This window comes from Astyanax mexicanus, chromosome 23, assembly GCF_023375975.1.
Source record: "Astyanax mexicanus isolate ESR-SI-001 chromosome 23, AstMex3_surface, whole genome shotgun sequence".
Classification (NCBI taxonomy): Eukaryota; Metazoa; Chordata; class Actinopteri; order Characiformes; family Acestrorhamphidae; genus Astyanax; species Astyanax mexicanus.
This window is the reverse complement of record NC_064430.1, coordinates 24,565,931-24,581,414: the sequence shown is the minus strand read 5'-3', so window position 1 is coordinate 24,581,414 and position 15,484 is coordinate 24,565,931. Positions and strand designations below refer to the sequence as shown.

The 15,484-nt window shown below is 37.0% G+C and overlaps 1 protein-coding gene across 2 annotated transcripts; it reads right to left on the bottom strand.

The window, feature by feature from the left end:
• Positions 1-437: 437 nt before the first annotated feature.
• nae1 (nedd8 activating enzyme E1 subunit 1) lies at positions 438-15,239 on the bottom strand. Of its 2 annotated transcripts, none has more exons than XM_049471329.1 (20): positions 15,067-15,239; positions 14,780-14,883; positions 14,117-14,177; positions 13,821-13,851; positions 13,646-13,717; positions 13,207-13,286; positions 12,870-12,979; positions 10,902-11,011; positions 10,647-10,709; positions 9,498-9,561; positions 9,298-9,389; positions 8,739-8,798; positions 8,090-8,223; positions 7,389-7,464; positions 7,235-7,274; positions 6,221-6,307; positions 5,086-5,220; positions 4,790-4,904; positions 3,392-3,441; positions 438-675 (listed from the first exon to the last, which is right to left on the bottom strand). In XM_049471329.1, exons 1-20 carry the CDS (start codon positions 15,114-15,116, stop codon positions 566-568), a joined length of 1,644 nt encoding a protein of 547 aa, XP_049327286.1. In that variant the 5' UTR covers positions 15,117-15,239; the 3' UTR covers positions 438-565. The 2 variants fall into 2 exon arrangements, with proteins under 2 accessions (XP_049327286.1, XP_007235977.3); XM_007235915.4 differs by having other exon boundaries at positions 5,128-5,220; positions 15,067-15,238.
• Between the last annotated feature and the right edge of the window lie 245 nt (positions 15,240-15,484).

The following is a 15,484-nucleotide window of genomic DNA, read 5'->3' as shown; positions in this document are numbered from 1 at the left end:
GTCCTGCTGGAAAATGAAATCCACAACGCCATAAAAGTTGTCAGTAGCAGAGGGAAGCTGTAAGATATGAAGTGCCGTAAGATTCTGAGGGAAAACAAAACTGCACTGACTTTAGACTTGATAATAAAACACAGTGGATCAACACCAGCAGATGACAGACATGACTCTCCATCAAACCATCACTGATCATCAGTAAATTTACATTTCAATTTATTTGTAAATTAAGGGAGTAGAGTCTGGAGGAAGGGTTAGGAAACACACAGTCCAAACTGCTCGAGATCTAGTGTGAAGTTTCCACCAATCAGTGATGGTTTGGATAATTTTTAAATACTTTTTTCCCTTAAAATGTGTTTAATAATCTCAAAGATTTAATATATGATTAAAACAAATGCGTTTTCATATAAATATGAAATAAGACCACACACACTGCAGTCAAAAACTTTAAAGGTTCAACATTTATTAGTACGGCAGAAACGTTAAGATGTTTCTCAACTATGTTGAGCAGATTGACAGAAGCTTCCTGTATAAAACAAAGCGCTTGAGATTTAGAGGAGAGTTTAGAGTCTCAGAGCTGGAAGGTGGCGGAGGTCTGGGACATGGCGTTGTAGATGAACGTGTTGTTGAACGGGACGAACTGGTGTGTGATGAGTTTAATGGCTTCCTGAGCTGCTGCTCCTGAAAAAGAGAGAAAAAAATGTTTTAGAACCTTTCTATTCTATTATTTCTAAACTGATTAGCAGTGAATCGCCCTCTAGTGGTCTGTGTATATATTACCATATTTAAAAAAATCATATGGCAATATAAATATGGAGTGAATTTTGTGGCAAAAGTTTTACACAAAAAAAATAAATCCGCAATCAAAATGTTAGGAATCAAAAGCAAAAATTGTATGTTACAAATTCAAAAGAGAAAAAATATATAGCAAATATATATTTTTAAATATACTTGGTTATTTTATTATCCTTTGCAGTTATTTGAAAATTATTTCAGTTTGGTCTTTGCTTTTATTTTTGTGTTTTTGTGAATTTTCTGTGGATTTTTTTGGATTTTTCTGTTAAAGACTTTTGCTTCTGGAATCCCTCTTTTGCTTCTGCTTCAGTTTTTTGCTTCTGAGTGTTGGCACAGTTTTCACGGGTGGGCGGGGCTTAGAAGAAGGGGTTCCCCTTGAATCTCCATTGGTCAGCTGGTTCTGGACTGGCGGGTTCCCTGAACCCTCGTCTGAGACTGACCACGCCCCCAAACACCCGCCAGCTTCAAGCGTCCTTCCAAACACGGAGTGAACAGCAGCTTCCAGCAAACAGCAACAGCAGCAGATACTTTTACAATTAAATATTATACAAACGTTATGTTTAATGTTATATTATGTTATATTATTCTCTGTTTCACTCCATTTAAAAGCTCACATTAGCAAGATGTGCTAAATATTCACGCGCAAATTATGATAGTTACCTAGTCAATGAGCTAGTGAGTTAGCTAATTACCTAATCAGTGAACTAGTCAGTTATCTTAGTCAATGAGCTAGTGAGTTAGCTAGTTACCTAATCAGTGAACTAGTCAGTTATCTTAGTCAATGAGCTAGTGAGTTAGCTAGTTACCTACTCAGTGAGCTAGTGAGCAACCTAGCCAGCTAACTAGTGAGTTATCTAGCCAGTGAACTAGTGAGTTAGTGACCTACTCAGTGAGCTAGTGAATTACTTAGTCAGTGAACTAGTGAGTTACCTACTCAGTGAGCTAATGAGTTAGCAGGTTACTTACTCAGTGAGCAAGTGAGTTACCTAGTCAGTGAACCAGTGAGTTACATAGTAAGTGTGCTACTGAGTTAGCTACTTACCTACTCAATGAGCTAATGAATTAGAATGCTACCTAGTCAGTGAACTAGTGAGTTACATAGTCAGAGAACTAGTGAGTTAGCTAGTCAGTGAACTAGTGAGTTACCTAGTCAGTGAACTAGTGAGTTACCTACTCAGTGAGCTAGTGAGTTACCTAGTCATTGAGCTAGTGAGTTAGGTAGTTACCTACTTTCAGCATGAATATTTAGCACTCTCGCTAATGTGACTTGTAAACATAACGTTTGTTTAATATTTAATTGTAAAAGTATCTGCTGCTGTTGCTGTTTGCTGGAAGCTGCTGTTCACTCCGTGTTTGGAAGGACGCTTGAAGCTGGCGGGGTGTTTGGGGGCGTGGTCAGTCTCAGACGAGGGTTCAGGGAACCCGCCAGTCCAGAACCAGCTGACCAATGGAGATTCAAGGGGAACCCCTTCTTCTAAGCCCCGCCCACCCGTGAAAACTGTGGCAAAACTCAGAAGCAAAAAACTGAAGCAGAAGCAAAAGAGGGATTCCAGAAGCAAAAGTCTTTAACAGAAAAATCCAAAAAATCCACAGAAAATTCACAAAAACACAAAAATAAAAGCAAAGACCAAACTGAAATAATTTTCAAATTTTCAACTGCAAAGAATAATAAAATAACCAAGTATATTTAAAAATATATATTTGCTATATATTTTTTCTCTTTTGAATTTGTAACATACAATTTTTGCTTTTGATTCCTAACATTTTGATTGCGGATTTTATTTTTTTGTGTAAAACTTTTGGCACAAAATTCACTCCATATATAAACTGGTAATAACAAACAACAGCACTGTGGAAAACAATCGTGAACTAGTGTTATATCACTTCAGTCTCTTGTGAGTGAGGTTGGTTGAACATTGGTGGCCAGTGTGCTCATGGCAAGGCCAGGTGCATTATGGGAGTTGGAGTGAGGTCTGATTGTTGGTGCAAATGAATAGTACATTCCATTTCTGAAGTTGCGAGGGTAAACATGTGTACTGAAACCGAGCAGTAGTGATGATGATAATGATCGGTACACATATTTCTCTTCTAAAAACTGTTTATTAGGTTAAGTAATATAAGTGCTTATAATATAAGTAATATAAGTAATTATAAGTGCTTCCGTTTATTTACAGTAAGCTTAGATTTCCACATTTTTGACTGAAATGGCTGAAAGTAGAGACCACCATGCTAACCTAGCAACAATGCAGCGCTTACAAGCCAAACAGTGCACCTACAAACAGAGCAGCAATGGAACTATTTTAACTGGCAGAGTTTTTATAACCAAACAGATCCTCAGATTTTCTCCTCCTGTTTAACTCTTGAAAATCTTTCTATAAACAGCAATAATGGAACTGTGGTATAATCACAATAATACACTCAAGGTTTGTGCTATAACCTGTAATACTCGGCCTGCAGCCTTGTGCCTACTACCGCACCACAGCAGTGCCAATATTACACATTATAGCGCTCCCTCTCGTGTATTATTGCTTAATTGTAGATACCTGTGAGTTAATAACATTATTTCTTATCATTTAATAAGCACTACTTGTAAGAAACTCACCTCCTAAAAACGACGCCACTGTGTGCGGTTCTGCAGCGCCGTAACGACAGCTGAAAGAAACAAAAAATTACTTTTAGATGAAAATTGGACTATTTCTAGCAGAACAACCCTAAATCACACACTGTTAAAAATACAGAGCACATTCAGACACAGCTAAATCTGATCCAACAGACATCCTTACTCTCCCTGCAGCATTTCAAATCTAACCCAAACCACACCTTTAACCCCTTCATCATAATTTAACATCAAGTACAGAATTATTCAATACGTAGTAAAAGTAAGTACTTCTAATTTAGTGTGTTAAAACGAAAATTATAATTAGTAATTCAGTACATGGTAATTATTCAGTATAAATGATTACTAATTACCTACTTATAATTGTCTAATTGTATAACTGCTTAGTATCTGCTAATTAATGATCATTATTTAGTAACAAAGATGATCTAAAAAATTACTAAAAATGAGTACCAATTAATCAATATCTACTAATTATTTAATAAGTGGAAATGATTCATTACAAATAAGTACTAATTACCTACTAGCTATTAAGTATCTACCAATTGCTTAGTATCTGCTAATTATTCAGTTAATGATCATTATTAAATAACAAGCAATTACTTAAAATCTAAGTACCAATGAATCAATATCTACTAATTATTCACTGATACTTATAAATACTAAATCAGACTGTATCTACAAAGTACTTGGTAATTTAATTAGTATCTACAAAATTATCCAGTCAGCGGTATTTTTCACTAATCTATCAGTGTTCAGTAACCAGTCAGTGTCTCCTAATTATTTAGCTTCATTATTTGTATTATTTACTAATTGCTTACTAACTAATTATTTAATAAGTATTAATCACTACTAATTATTAAGCAGCTATTAATTACTAAATATTTAACAATTCATCAGTAACAAGCAAGTATTCAACTTAAAAAAGTAATTTATTCAGTTTATGGTAATTATTCAGTAATTAGCCATTATACGTCATAACAAATATCTATCATTTATACTTACTAATTAACTATCAGAAACACATAATTGAATCTCAACTAATTTCTCAGTAGTTAACAATTATTAAATAAGTACAAATTATTAAGGAACTATTATTGATGAGGCTGGGTTTAACAAAAATATATTTATTTTATTTAATCTATATTTGAATTTTCTGATATTTATTCATATAAAAAAATGAAAAAAAAAAAAAATGTAGGTGAAGAGTGGCAATCTGTGCAAAAAGAAAACCTGTAATTATAACCTGGATATTCACTAATTAATTTAAATCAAATTTAATCAAATCATAAATCAAACTGAATCAGGACATCATGAATCTTCTTAAAGCATTAAAAGGGTTAACAGTCTCTCAGTGGAGGAACTGATGAGGGTTAAACTCACAACTCGTGGACATAGTCGTCTTTGACGTTCACGCTGAGGCCGTGTTCCTGCAGCAGACTGTTCACACACAGCTTCAGCTTACTGATGTCCTCCTCCACCTGGTAATTATACACACCTGCAGGGAGAGACGGGGCAGCGGTGTGTTAGTGATGGGTACTCAGAAATAGTGCTGCACCTGTCCAGAAATAAATCTACAGAGGACCGTCTGGATGCTGCTTTACACAGAGACACAGATTTTCATAGTGTCCCAATTTCTTTTACAACACACGTGAAACATGTTACACTAATTTTACTACCAGTTGTTCGCCGTAGGTCTGGTTTGTGGGTTCTGGTGGTACCTGGGTAGCGGGAGTGCTGCTGGTAGAACCGGTCGACAGAGCGCAGCATCAGATACAGAACCATTTCACTGTCTGGACTGTCCATGCAGGAAGCTGAAATATATAAACACATACACACATTAAATACCATGGTAATAAAGCTTGTTCTAATTAGGGCTGCAGCGATTAGTCGATATAATCGACAATGTCGATTATTTAAATTTGTCGACTACAAATTTCATTGTAGAAACACAGAAACACAACAGGAGATGGGTAAATGGCTCACTCAACTTAGTTTGTTCTCCAAAAGTGCCCTAACACAACAGATTACATATTTACTCACCAAAAATCAGAACTTTCCACATTTAAACAACATCTGAATATTTATATGGCTTTTAAATCTCATGTTCAGCTGTTTCTATCTTTTTATTAGAGATAGAGAACATGCCAGAAATAATCGTTGACTAATCGATTAATCAAAAATATAATCATCAGATTAGTCTACTACCAAACTAATTATTAGTTGCAGCCCTAGTTCTAATGCAAGTGTACCAAACTGGGGCTTAAAGAAAAGTGCAGGTATGGGATTTAAACTCAATCACTTGGGAAAAACACAGCGCGTCCAACAAGAACCAAAACCCTCCCCTGGAGCATTTACTCAAGTTAACACATACCACTACCTCTTTGTATAGTTTTAAAATGTTCAGTACTGATACAGATACAATACTTTGAAGACTGGCTCTTGTTGGAATAAAAACAACAAGATATATATCCCTAGGCATACTGCTGGATACATTTCAGTTTTTAAGAATTATTTTAGTAGCAAAAATTAGATTGGCAAAATAAATTATATTTACATTAGTGGTGTCAATAACTAAAAATGATTATTTATTAAAATTATGATTAACGTTGTGTCGACAATTTGAATGATCAAAGTATAAAAAGCACCACATATAAAAAGCACGAGACATTTCAGTCTGTACCTTTTTGGTATCCAATTTTGATACAACCAGTACAGTACCAGGCTTATGCCACTGGGGTGCCTGCTGGAAGATGCATAGGTCTTTGGCTTATGGTTTTAGCAAAAAAAGTGTGTATGTGTGTATTTACTCACTGATGGTGTCTTTCTGGAAGGTGTCGGTGCTGTACTCTTCAGCCAGACTCCTGCAGCGCACCACCCTGAGAAACGCTGCGCTCTTACCTGAGCAGCACAGACACAGTTAGACCAGCAGGGGGAGACATTTTACACTGTTATTAAACTGGGTCTGCTATTACGCTGCTATTACACTTATTACACTGCTGTTACACTGGATGTGTTATTACACTGCTGTTACACTGGATCTGTTATTACACTGCTATTGCACTCCGTCTGTTATTACACTGCTATTACACTGCTATTACTGGGTTAAGATGTTCTAGGTTTGGTTTCTCCTCCACAGAATGGTAAAAGCAGTCGTATAGACGTTTGGGTCAATTTTTTTTAATTCAGCTACTTCAACCACAAATGCAGCTCCTCTTCTTCGAAAGGTGGTGATGTACAGTACTCAATATGGAGGTCTACAAAACTCCCATCTTTAACACATAAGTGGCACAATTTTAAAATGATACAAAGCCATATTAATGCAATTATACATTAAATAGTAATTATGTTAAATAGAAACGCTCTTTAAAAATTATAATTATTATGCATATTTAGATTTTGGAATGGGAATATAAACATTTTTACATAAATGAAACATATAGAAATTTAAACAACTGTTTTAAATAGAGTTTATATCCCAGCTTATTCACTACAAAAAAAGGTGCAACACTGAGTTTGACAAAAATCAATGTGGTTAAGTCCATATACTGTACTTTAAGACAATAACAACTGATTTTAAACCATAAATCGTCTAGGACAAAAAAAATATTATTCAATTTAATGAGTTCTTCCTGATAAGTAAAATTATTGACTTCATGACCATATACATTGTGCGATAAATCAAAAAAATAATTATCGTGAAAAACATCCAAAATGAACTGAGTGGAAGATACAAACCTCTAATCCAATCACATTGCGCGGACAGAACTAGCTGTGGTATAATGTTAATCAGTGTTTAATCAGTATATTAATGTTTTTTATACTCACAGAAGAGCTTGATGTCCTGCTCAGAGATGCTTTCTGAAGGCTTCAGCAGAAGAACACAGACACGATAAGAGATAAAACATTAAAAAAACGTCGTATTCAGAAACAATCTTCACTCAAACCAGTGAAGGAACTGGTTTTTGTTGGTGTTTATTACCTTTCCCACAGCCTGGAGATGGGACTGTATGTGTTTGGATACAACAGCAGCATCCTGCAGTGCTTTCTCTCTGTAGCTGAAGATCATAATAATATTACAAATATTAATAAATATAAAAAGGGTAAAAAATACATATATGTGCATTATTAAAACTGAAACTGAACACTGCAGTTTGGTGATCTACTAGATTTAGACACAGCATTGCTGTGAAGATTTGATTAGCATTCAGCCACAAGAGCATTGGTGATATCAGGATTTTGGATGATACAAGCAAATGCATGTACCAGGGTACAAGGGGATGTCCAAATCTGTGGGTCTTATAATGTGCCTGGTTTTACTGGTGACAATGACATTTTGCAGCATTTCTATTGTATTTTAATTTGCAGCATTACATTATTGTGTTCCTCATTGGCATCAAGATGTCCAACAGTGTTATTACGCATTTTGCATTTTTGTCCATATCGTTCACACATAGTTTGCTTGTATATGTTCCTGTGGATGACGTGTTGGGGGTACTTCCTTACTTTTAGTTTAATTGTGGTTACTACATGATGTAAAATGTTTAAGAACCACTGGTATAGTATACTTACAAGACCTAGGATATTTCTCGTATTTGGTTGCAGTGTTGTGTGTGTGTGTGTTTGTGTATGTGTGTGTGTGTGTGTGTGTGTGTGTGTGTGTGTGTGTGTGTGTGTACATACACATTCTGCAGGTTGATGAATTTGTCAGAGTCTGCGATCATGTCTGGAATCGTTCCTCGGACCGGGAGGCTTCCGTTCCCTTCATTCTGCACAAAATCCCTCACTCCACGCGCCATCATCCAGAACGCTGAGGTCTACACAAAAAAAACAAATGAAGAGCACTTCAGTTTCTGAATCAGTTTCTCTGATTTTGCTATTTATAGGTTTATGTTTGAGAAAAATGAACATTGTTGTTTTATTTTATAAACTACAGACAACATTTCTCCCAAATTCCAAATAAAAATATAATAATTTAGAGCATTATTTGCAGAAAATGAGAAATGGCTGAAATAACAAAAAAGATGCAGAGCTTTCAGACCTCAAATAATGCAAAGAAAACTCAGAAATGTCATACTAGTTTTAAGAGTTCAGAAATCAATATTTGGTGGAATAACCCTGGTTGGTTTTTAATCACAGTTTTTTTTCATGCATCTTGGCATCATGTTCTCCTCCACCAGTCTTACACACTGCTTTTGGATAACTTTGTGCTGCTTTACTCCTGGTGCAAAAATTCAAGCAGTTCAGTTTGGTTTAATGGCTTGTGATCATCCATCTTCCTTTAAAAATTAAGCCTGGTGCACAGAAAAAGGAAATTAATTCAGAGTCTGACCTGTGAGGTGATGTTCTCACACTGCACACAGTTGAAGATATCGTCCACAGCGCTGGAGATCTAGAACCAGATTCACAGATCAGAACAGTAATGGAACAGTTCACACTATTAACTATTATTAACTATTATTACCCTTTCACCAGATATAGTCTTCAAGATTGAGTGAAAAACTTGGGTGCATATTCCCACCAATGTGCAGAGAATAATATTCACAAGATGAATAATAAAATACAATATAATATAAAATAAGACATACAGATAGCTTTACAGTATGACTTACTTTACAGAGTGACTTACAAGGTTCTTTCTATCATAGAGGTGGACCAATGTAGTGTTAGGAGTCTTGCCCAGGGACTTTTATTGGTGTAGAGCAGGATTCTGTAGTCACCCAGAGCAGGAATTGAACCCCAGTCTCCCACATGATGTAATAGCTCACTGGCAGGTAGTGGTGTTATCCACTGCACCACACCAACTAAACTAAATCAGTGCAATGTGCACTGTTTCTTTACAGCACAGACAGTGACAAAAGCATTAGCTTTAGCATTAGCATCGGATTTACCTTTGTGGGGTTCAAGGCAGTGTTTACGTTCTTTATCGCTTCATCAAAGTTCTCCTCTTCCTCAGGAGCGCCGTTCTCGTTCTTACGGATCCCTGAAAGAACAGGAGGAGAGAAGAGTTAAAACAAAACAACCACACAGACCTGCACCATTACCAACAGATGAATTAAAAAACTCATTAATAAACTGATATAAATATTACCGTCTCTAATCAGCTGTCTGAACACCTCCTTTTCTTTGTAGTTTTTCGGTAGTTGACAGTTGTGCTGAAAATAAATAAATGTAAATTTAATATATAGGTAAAATAATAATACATAGAGCAGAGGTGTAAAGTAATAAGTTACATTTACTCACATTTCTCTAATTGAGTAGATTTTATGAGTAATTTGTAATTTTTTAAGTAGTTTTTAAAATAGATAATTTTACTTTTACTCATTTTGACACAAGTAATTTACTTTGCTACATTGAAAAACTCCCCGTTACTGAGTAAAAAATAAAATGCTGGGGGGAAAAAAATGAATTGTCTGAATTAAAAAAAAATTGAGTTTTGTTTTTCATGGTACTTTTCCGAGCAGTGTTTATTATGGTTAGCGGGAGAGATGCTGTGTGAATCAGCTGTGCTCGGGGGAACTGTTGAGTTATGCTAACCATCAATATGTGCTTCTTCACAGCACTGCGCATGCACCGACCAACAGTTTTTTTGTATGATTTCATGTTTTTAATGATAATTCCTTAGGTTTTTATTGGAAACATTAAACAATCTGCTTGAATGTTAAAAACAACATGTAAATAGCAGTTAAAACACAGCAATAGCAAGTTAAAACATAATAATGAACTGTAAAACTAGAAAAATATGGTTTATAGTGACCTACATGACCATAACTTTTTAACAGTAAAGAAAAAAATGGATCATAGAAACCTATACCACTTGTTCTTGAAAAAGTTTTATGGGGTGGTCTGAACAAATACTGCCTAGAAGGTCCAAATTATTATGTGTAATAGTAGTTCATTTATAAACTATTTCATTTATGATTTGTTGTACTTTTTTACATCAAATAATTAAAACTAACTATGTAACTTTTACTCGAAGTAAATTTTAAATTGAGTACATTTTTACTTTTATTTGAATAGATTTTTAGATGGATACTTTTACTCGAGTAGAATTTTAGCAAAGTAAAGGTACTTTTACTTAATTACAATTTTTCAGTACTTTTTACACCTCTGATAAAGAGTAAAAACTCATTATTAGGATCACTTTGTAGAGTATCAGGAAATCAATGTAAAAAGACATTCACATTTTTCAGTCAACTAACACAATTAACAGTCCTATTCAGATTGAAATGATCTTTACCTCATTGTACCATTTCTCCAGATATTTGGCGATTACGATGATCCAGGGTGTGTGACTGTGATCCTAAAACCATGAGAGGATGATACAGACTGTATTAAAGACAAGATAATTAAATCAAACACTAAATCTATTCAAAATTCTATATGAAGTCTATATAAAGTTGGCATTCTCCACATTTTTTGATATAAGGTAAATTTTCTTGCTGATATTAAAGATAACAGTAGTGTGAGAAGTGTTGGATATTAATAGCAGTACCTTCTTGTCCATGCTATCGAGGTGGTAGGAGGAGATGTGGTTGCGGAGTTCAGTGAAGGGCTGGTCCAGCCTCAGGTCCTCCAGAGCGTTATCCGGATGAGACTCCACCACTAAACCACAGATTTACAACCACAACAACCAGATTCAATACAATACTTTACAGCATCTGTGTTACTGAAGAGGATAAAACACTCCTAAATAAGCAAATACCAGGAATTATGGAGAAACATAAATCAGATTAAACTGCAACTGAACAGCCATTTAGCTCAAACTTGTGGAGTATATTAGATAGTCTGTCGGATCGAGAACAGACCAAATTATCACCAAAAACAAACGGCTCTGGAATTCACTTGGGCCCCTTAGGACCAAAACCACCTCCTCTAGCGGGTCTCAGTATAGTTGTTTTGATCCACATCCGATTACTGTTTTCACATCGGCCCAAACTAACCGCACCAAGAGTGCAAATAAACCAGTCTGTTTTAACCAGCTCAAATAGTGCTGGTGTGAAAACGACCTTAGTATTTTTGTCTCAGATTTTTGAGTGTATTTATTTGTCTCTGTGTCTGTCTGTTTATCTGTCTCTTGGTCGAATTATCTGTCTGCCCATCTCTTGGTCTGCTTCTTAGGGCGTTTTCACACCAGCACTATTTGGTCCAGTTAAAACGAACTCTGGTCCGTTTGTAACTTTAGTGCGGTTCGGTTGAGCGGGTGTGAAAACAGTAATCGCACTCGGGTGCGGATCAAAAGAACCGGACCGAGACCAGCTAGAGGAGGTGGCCTCGGTCCGGTACTAAACGAACTCTGGAGCGGTTCGCTTGTGGTGAGAACGTGATCCGGTCTCGATCAGATCCAGCTATTAAATATAAGCCATTTATTTGAGCTAAACTGCTGATAAAGCAAGCATAGTTTAAACTGATATATTAGCTAGATAACGCTAACTACCACAGCTGTGAACAAACACTGTGTCCATGCACGCGTCGTCTGCGCTGCATTCACTGCTCACAGCCGCGTGACTCTGTTTATTATGTATAAATCTGCGCTGCACGTAGAAACACTGTGTTTGAAAGTGCAGCGTTTCAGCGTTCAGTGTTAGGGCACAGATATTTGCGCTGGAACACAAAATATTCTCGCTGTATTTATTTTTTTCGTATATTTATATTTAACGTACTCCCGTGTCAGACAGCTCTGACCAATCAGAGGACACAGGCTGCTCGCGTGGTTTATTAATGCGCATTTTGGTGCGTTGGTGCTCCAAGTAAACACTCATTAACTGATTCAGACCAGAGAAACCAACTACAGGTGTGAAAACGCCCTTAGTGTATCTGTAGGTTTCGTGGTCTAACTAGCTGTCTGCCTGTCTCATAGTCTTTCTGTCTGTCTGTATCTATTTCTCTTGGTCTCGGTGTCTCTTGGTCTCGGTGTCTCTTGGTCTCGGTGTCTCTTGGTCTCGGTGTCTCTTGGTCTCGGTGTCTCTTGGTCTCGGTGTCTCTTGGTCTCGGTGTCTCTTGGTTTCTCTGTCTTTTAGTCTCAGTGTCTCTTAGTCTCCGTGTCTCTTAGTCTTTGTGACTCTTAGTCTTTGTGACTCTTAGTCTCCGTGACTCTTAGTCTTGGTGTTTCTTAGTCTCTGTGATTCTTGGTCTCTCTGTCTTTTAGACTCAGTGTCTTTGTGTCTCTTAGTCTCCGTGTCTCTTAGTCTCAGGGTTAAACGAATCGTCTCTCTTAGACTATCTATGTGTTCTCTTAGTTTATCTATATGATATCTATATCATGTTATCTGTCCATCAGTCTCTGTGTCTCTGAATTTACCCATCTATTTGCCTGTCTCTTGGTCTAACTGACTGTCTTTGTGTATATTTATCAGTGTGTCTATTGATCAGTGTGTCTGTCTGTCTGTCTGTCTGTCTGCAGGTTAGTGAATGATCAGTGTGTTTAATAAGCTCAGTTTAGGGTTTAGTGCTGTTAGATTACCGGTGTGCTCCTTCACCACCAGCCTCATATAACCGACCAATCCGTACGTCCTGCACACGAGGAACGGCACGCCGGCGCTCCACAGCACCGCCCCCAACCGCTGACACGTGCTGTAAACACAATCACAAACACCTTAACACACGTCAAACTGCACATCGATAATCTGTGATCCAGATTTATTATAACTGTGACTATGTTAAAAATGAAAATAATAATAATTATTATTTACTATCTGATGCAGAAACAAATGAAACCTAAATTTTAGAACATAATTACATTTAATGATCCAAAACTAACACAGAGATCACTTAATCTAAACACAGCACTACAGCAGTACCTCTCTGGAAGCTGGACTCCGATGACCAAACTGAACCTGTGGAAGAATTCAGGATCATTATCCAGCAGTTTATCAGGACTCTAAGAAAAAAACAGGGAAAAAATGACAAACAAAATTTATTTAGTTGCAATTTAATTACTTATTTAAGAACTTGATCATGTCATATATAATTTAGTACCGCTTTACCAAAAAATAAAAAGGCTCATTCAAAAAGGATTTTTTTATTGGTTATTAAATAGGTTGTAAATACATATAAAAAAAAAAACATTAGTAAGCAGCTACAACACGTACACAGAAAAAATAAGTGCACTGTCACACATACTGTACTAAATATTACATTATTATGAAATATAATACCTTTTTAAAAGTAATTATAATGATACTAATAATAAAAAAAATAATAAAATTAAGGGATTAAGTTCAGCTCTGAAGTCGTTACCTCCTCCACAAAGTTTCCAGAAACATCACTATTCAGCTCCTGCAGGAACTCTGTAGCAGCCTGAGCCCTGTTCTGTAACACAGACACACACACAGACACACACACATACACAGTTACTCCAGAGGTCATGTGATCAGAGATTAGAGTGTATAACGCTGTCTGGAGTGGAGCTCACCTTCCCAATGCTCTCACAGCTGAGGAAGAAACTGCAACACACACACACACACACACACACACACACACACACACAAACTCAGCATCAAACACTGAACACACATATAATTTTGTCTATTTTATCGTAAATTGAACTGAACAATGGCCAACAAGCTCATGGCAAGGCCAGGCGAATAACTACAATAGTACTACAATAGTAGTTTCTGTCCGATGGCATGTGGCACATCAGTTTAATTCTAAGTGATGTAGTGTTTATACAGGATATAGTAAACAATAAAAATTTAGAAATTAAAATACTTGTTCCCAACGTCCTCTCCGGTCACTTTGTGTCCATCGACGATGGTGAACGCCCCAATTCCTTACAAACACACACACACACACACACACACACACACACACACACACACACACACACACACACACACACACAGGTTATGAGTCTGCACATTGAAATTGCCCTTCTGTATGTCTATCTGTCGATCTGTCTATTTCTTTGCCTGTCAGTCAATCAGTTTAACTATTTGCCTGTCTATCCATCTGCCTTTCTGTCTGTCTATCCATCTGCCTTTCTGTCTGTCTCTCTATCTATCTACCTATCTGTCTGTCTTTTGTGTATCGATCGATCTATCTATTTGCCTGTCTGTCTGTTGATCTATCTATCTCCCTGTCTGTCTATCGATCGATCAGTCTACCAACTTGTCTAACTTGTCTGTGGATCTCTCTATCTATTTGTCTGTATATACATCAGTCTATCTATTTGCCTGTATGTATGTGGATCTCTCTATCTATTTGCCTGTATATCCATCAGTCTATCTATTTGCCTGTCTATCTATTTCCCTCCCTCGATTAGTCTATTTGTCTGTCTGTCTCTCTGTCTATTAGCAGGATGTTTCAGGACTAAGCCTCAGTCCTGCAGTTCTGTATATGAGGTTCTGAAGGTTCGGCAGGTTCTGGTTGTACCTGGCAGGATGAGGTTCTTCAGGATCTCGGTTCCAGTAGCTGAGGCGTTCAGCAGACAGGTGTGTGCGTTCTCCAGAGCTTCCTGTCCATGATCTCCCCACAGCCTGCAGCACGCACAAACACACACACACAATGTATATTACAGCTGTAAACACTGATCTGATCAATATTATCTGCTGATATTAATAATAGGTGGTTCTGAATGGGCCTGATCACAAATACACAACACAGCAGATAGCGAGCAGCGCCCGTATCTCCACTGTAGAGAATAAAAGCTGGTACTGTACCTCAGCTGTCGGTCGTATCTCTGCTCTTTGTTGGTTTTCTGCTCGGACATGTTTCTCTGTTTAAACACGGTTTAATTTATAAATCAGACCGACCGGTAAAACTACGGACACCAGCTCCCTCCGCCATATAACTACCCCGTCCGCAGATTCGCCACAGACGCGGCCCCGTCCCAATCCGCTCCCTGCTCCCTGCGCCCTTATCCACTCGCTACCTTCACTCCTCTGGAGGAACTCCTGCATTACTGTGAACCGCTAGAGGGAGCCCGCGAGAGAGACCAAAAGTAACGAGGGTGAATGTAGCTAAAAGGCTAAAAACTAAAAATTAAAATAGTAACCAACAACGTGGACAAAATATTCCTTTAATTTTGCAAATTATTCTCATGTATTTGCTCAAAAAGCAAATCAATTCTAAATATAC

Excerpts from the sequence above, each read along its gene's own strand:
- nae1 (XM_049471329.1), bottom strand. The coding sequence starts at position 15,116 with ATGTCCGAGCAGAAAACCAACAAAGAGCAGAGATACGACCGACAGCTG. Across the intron at positions 13,852-14,116 it reads GGAGAGGACGTTGGGAACAA|TTTCTTCCTCAGCTGTGAGA; the intron begins GTATTTTAATTT and ends TGTGTGTTGCAG. Across the intron at positions 5,221-6,220 it reads CTTCCAGAAAGACACCATCA|CTTCCTGCATGGACAGTCCA; the intron begins GTGAGTAAATAC and ends TATATATTTCAG.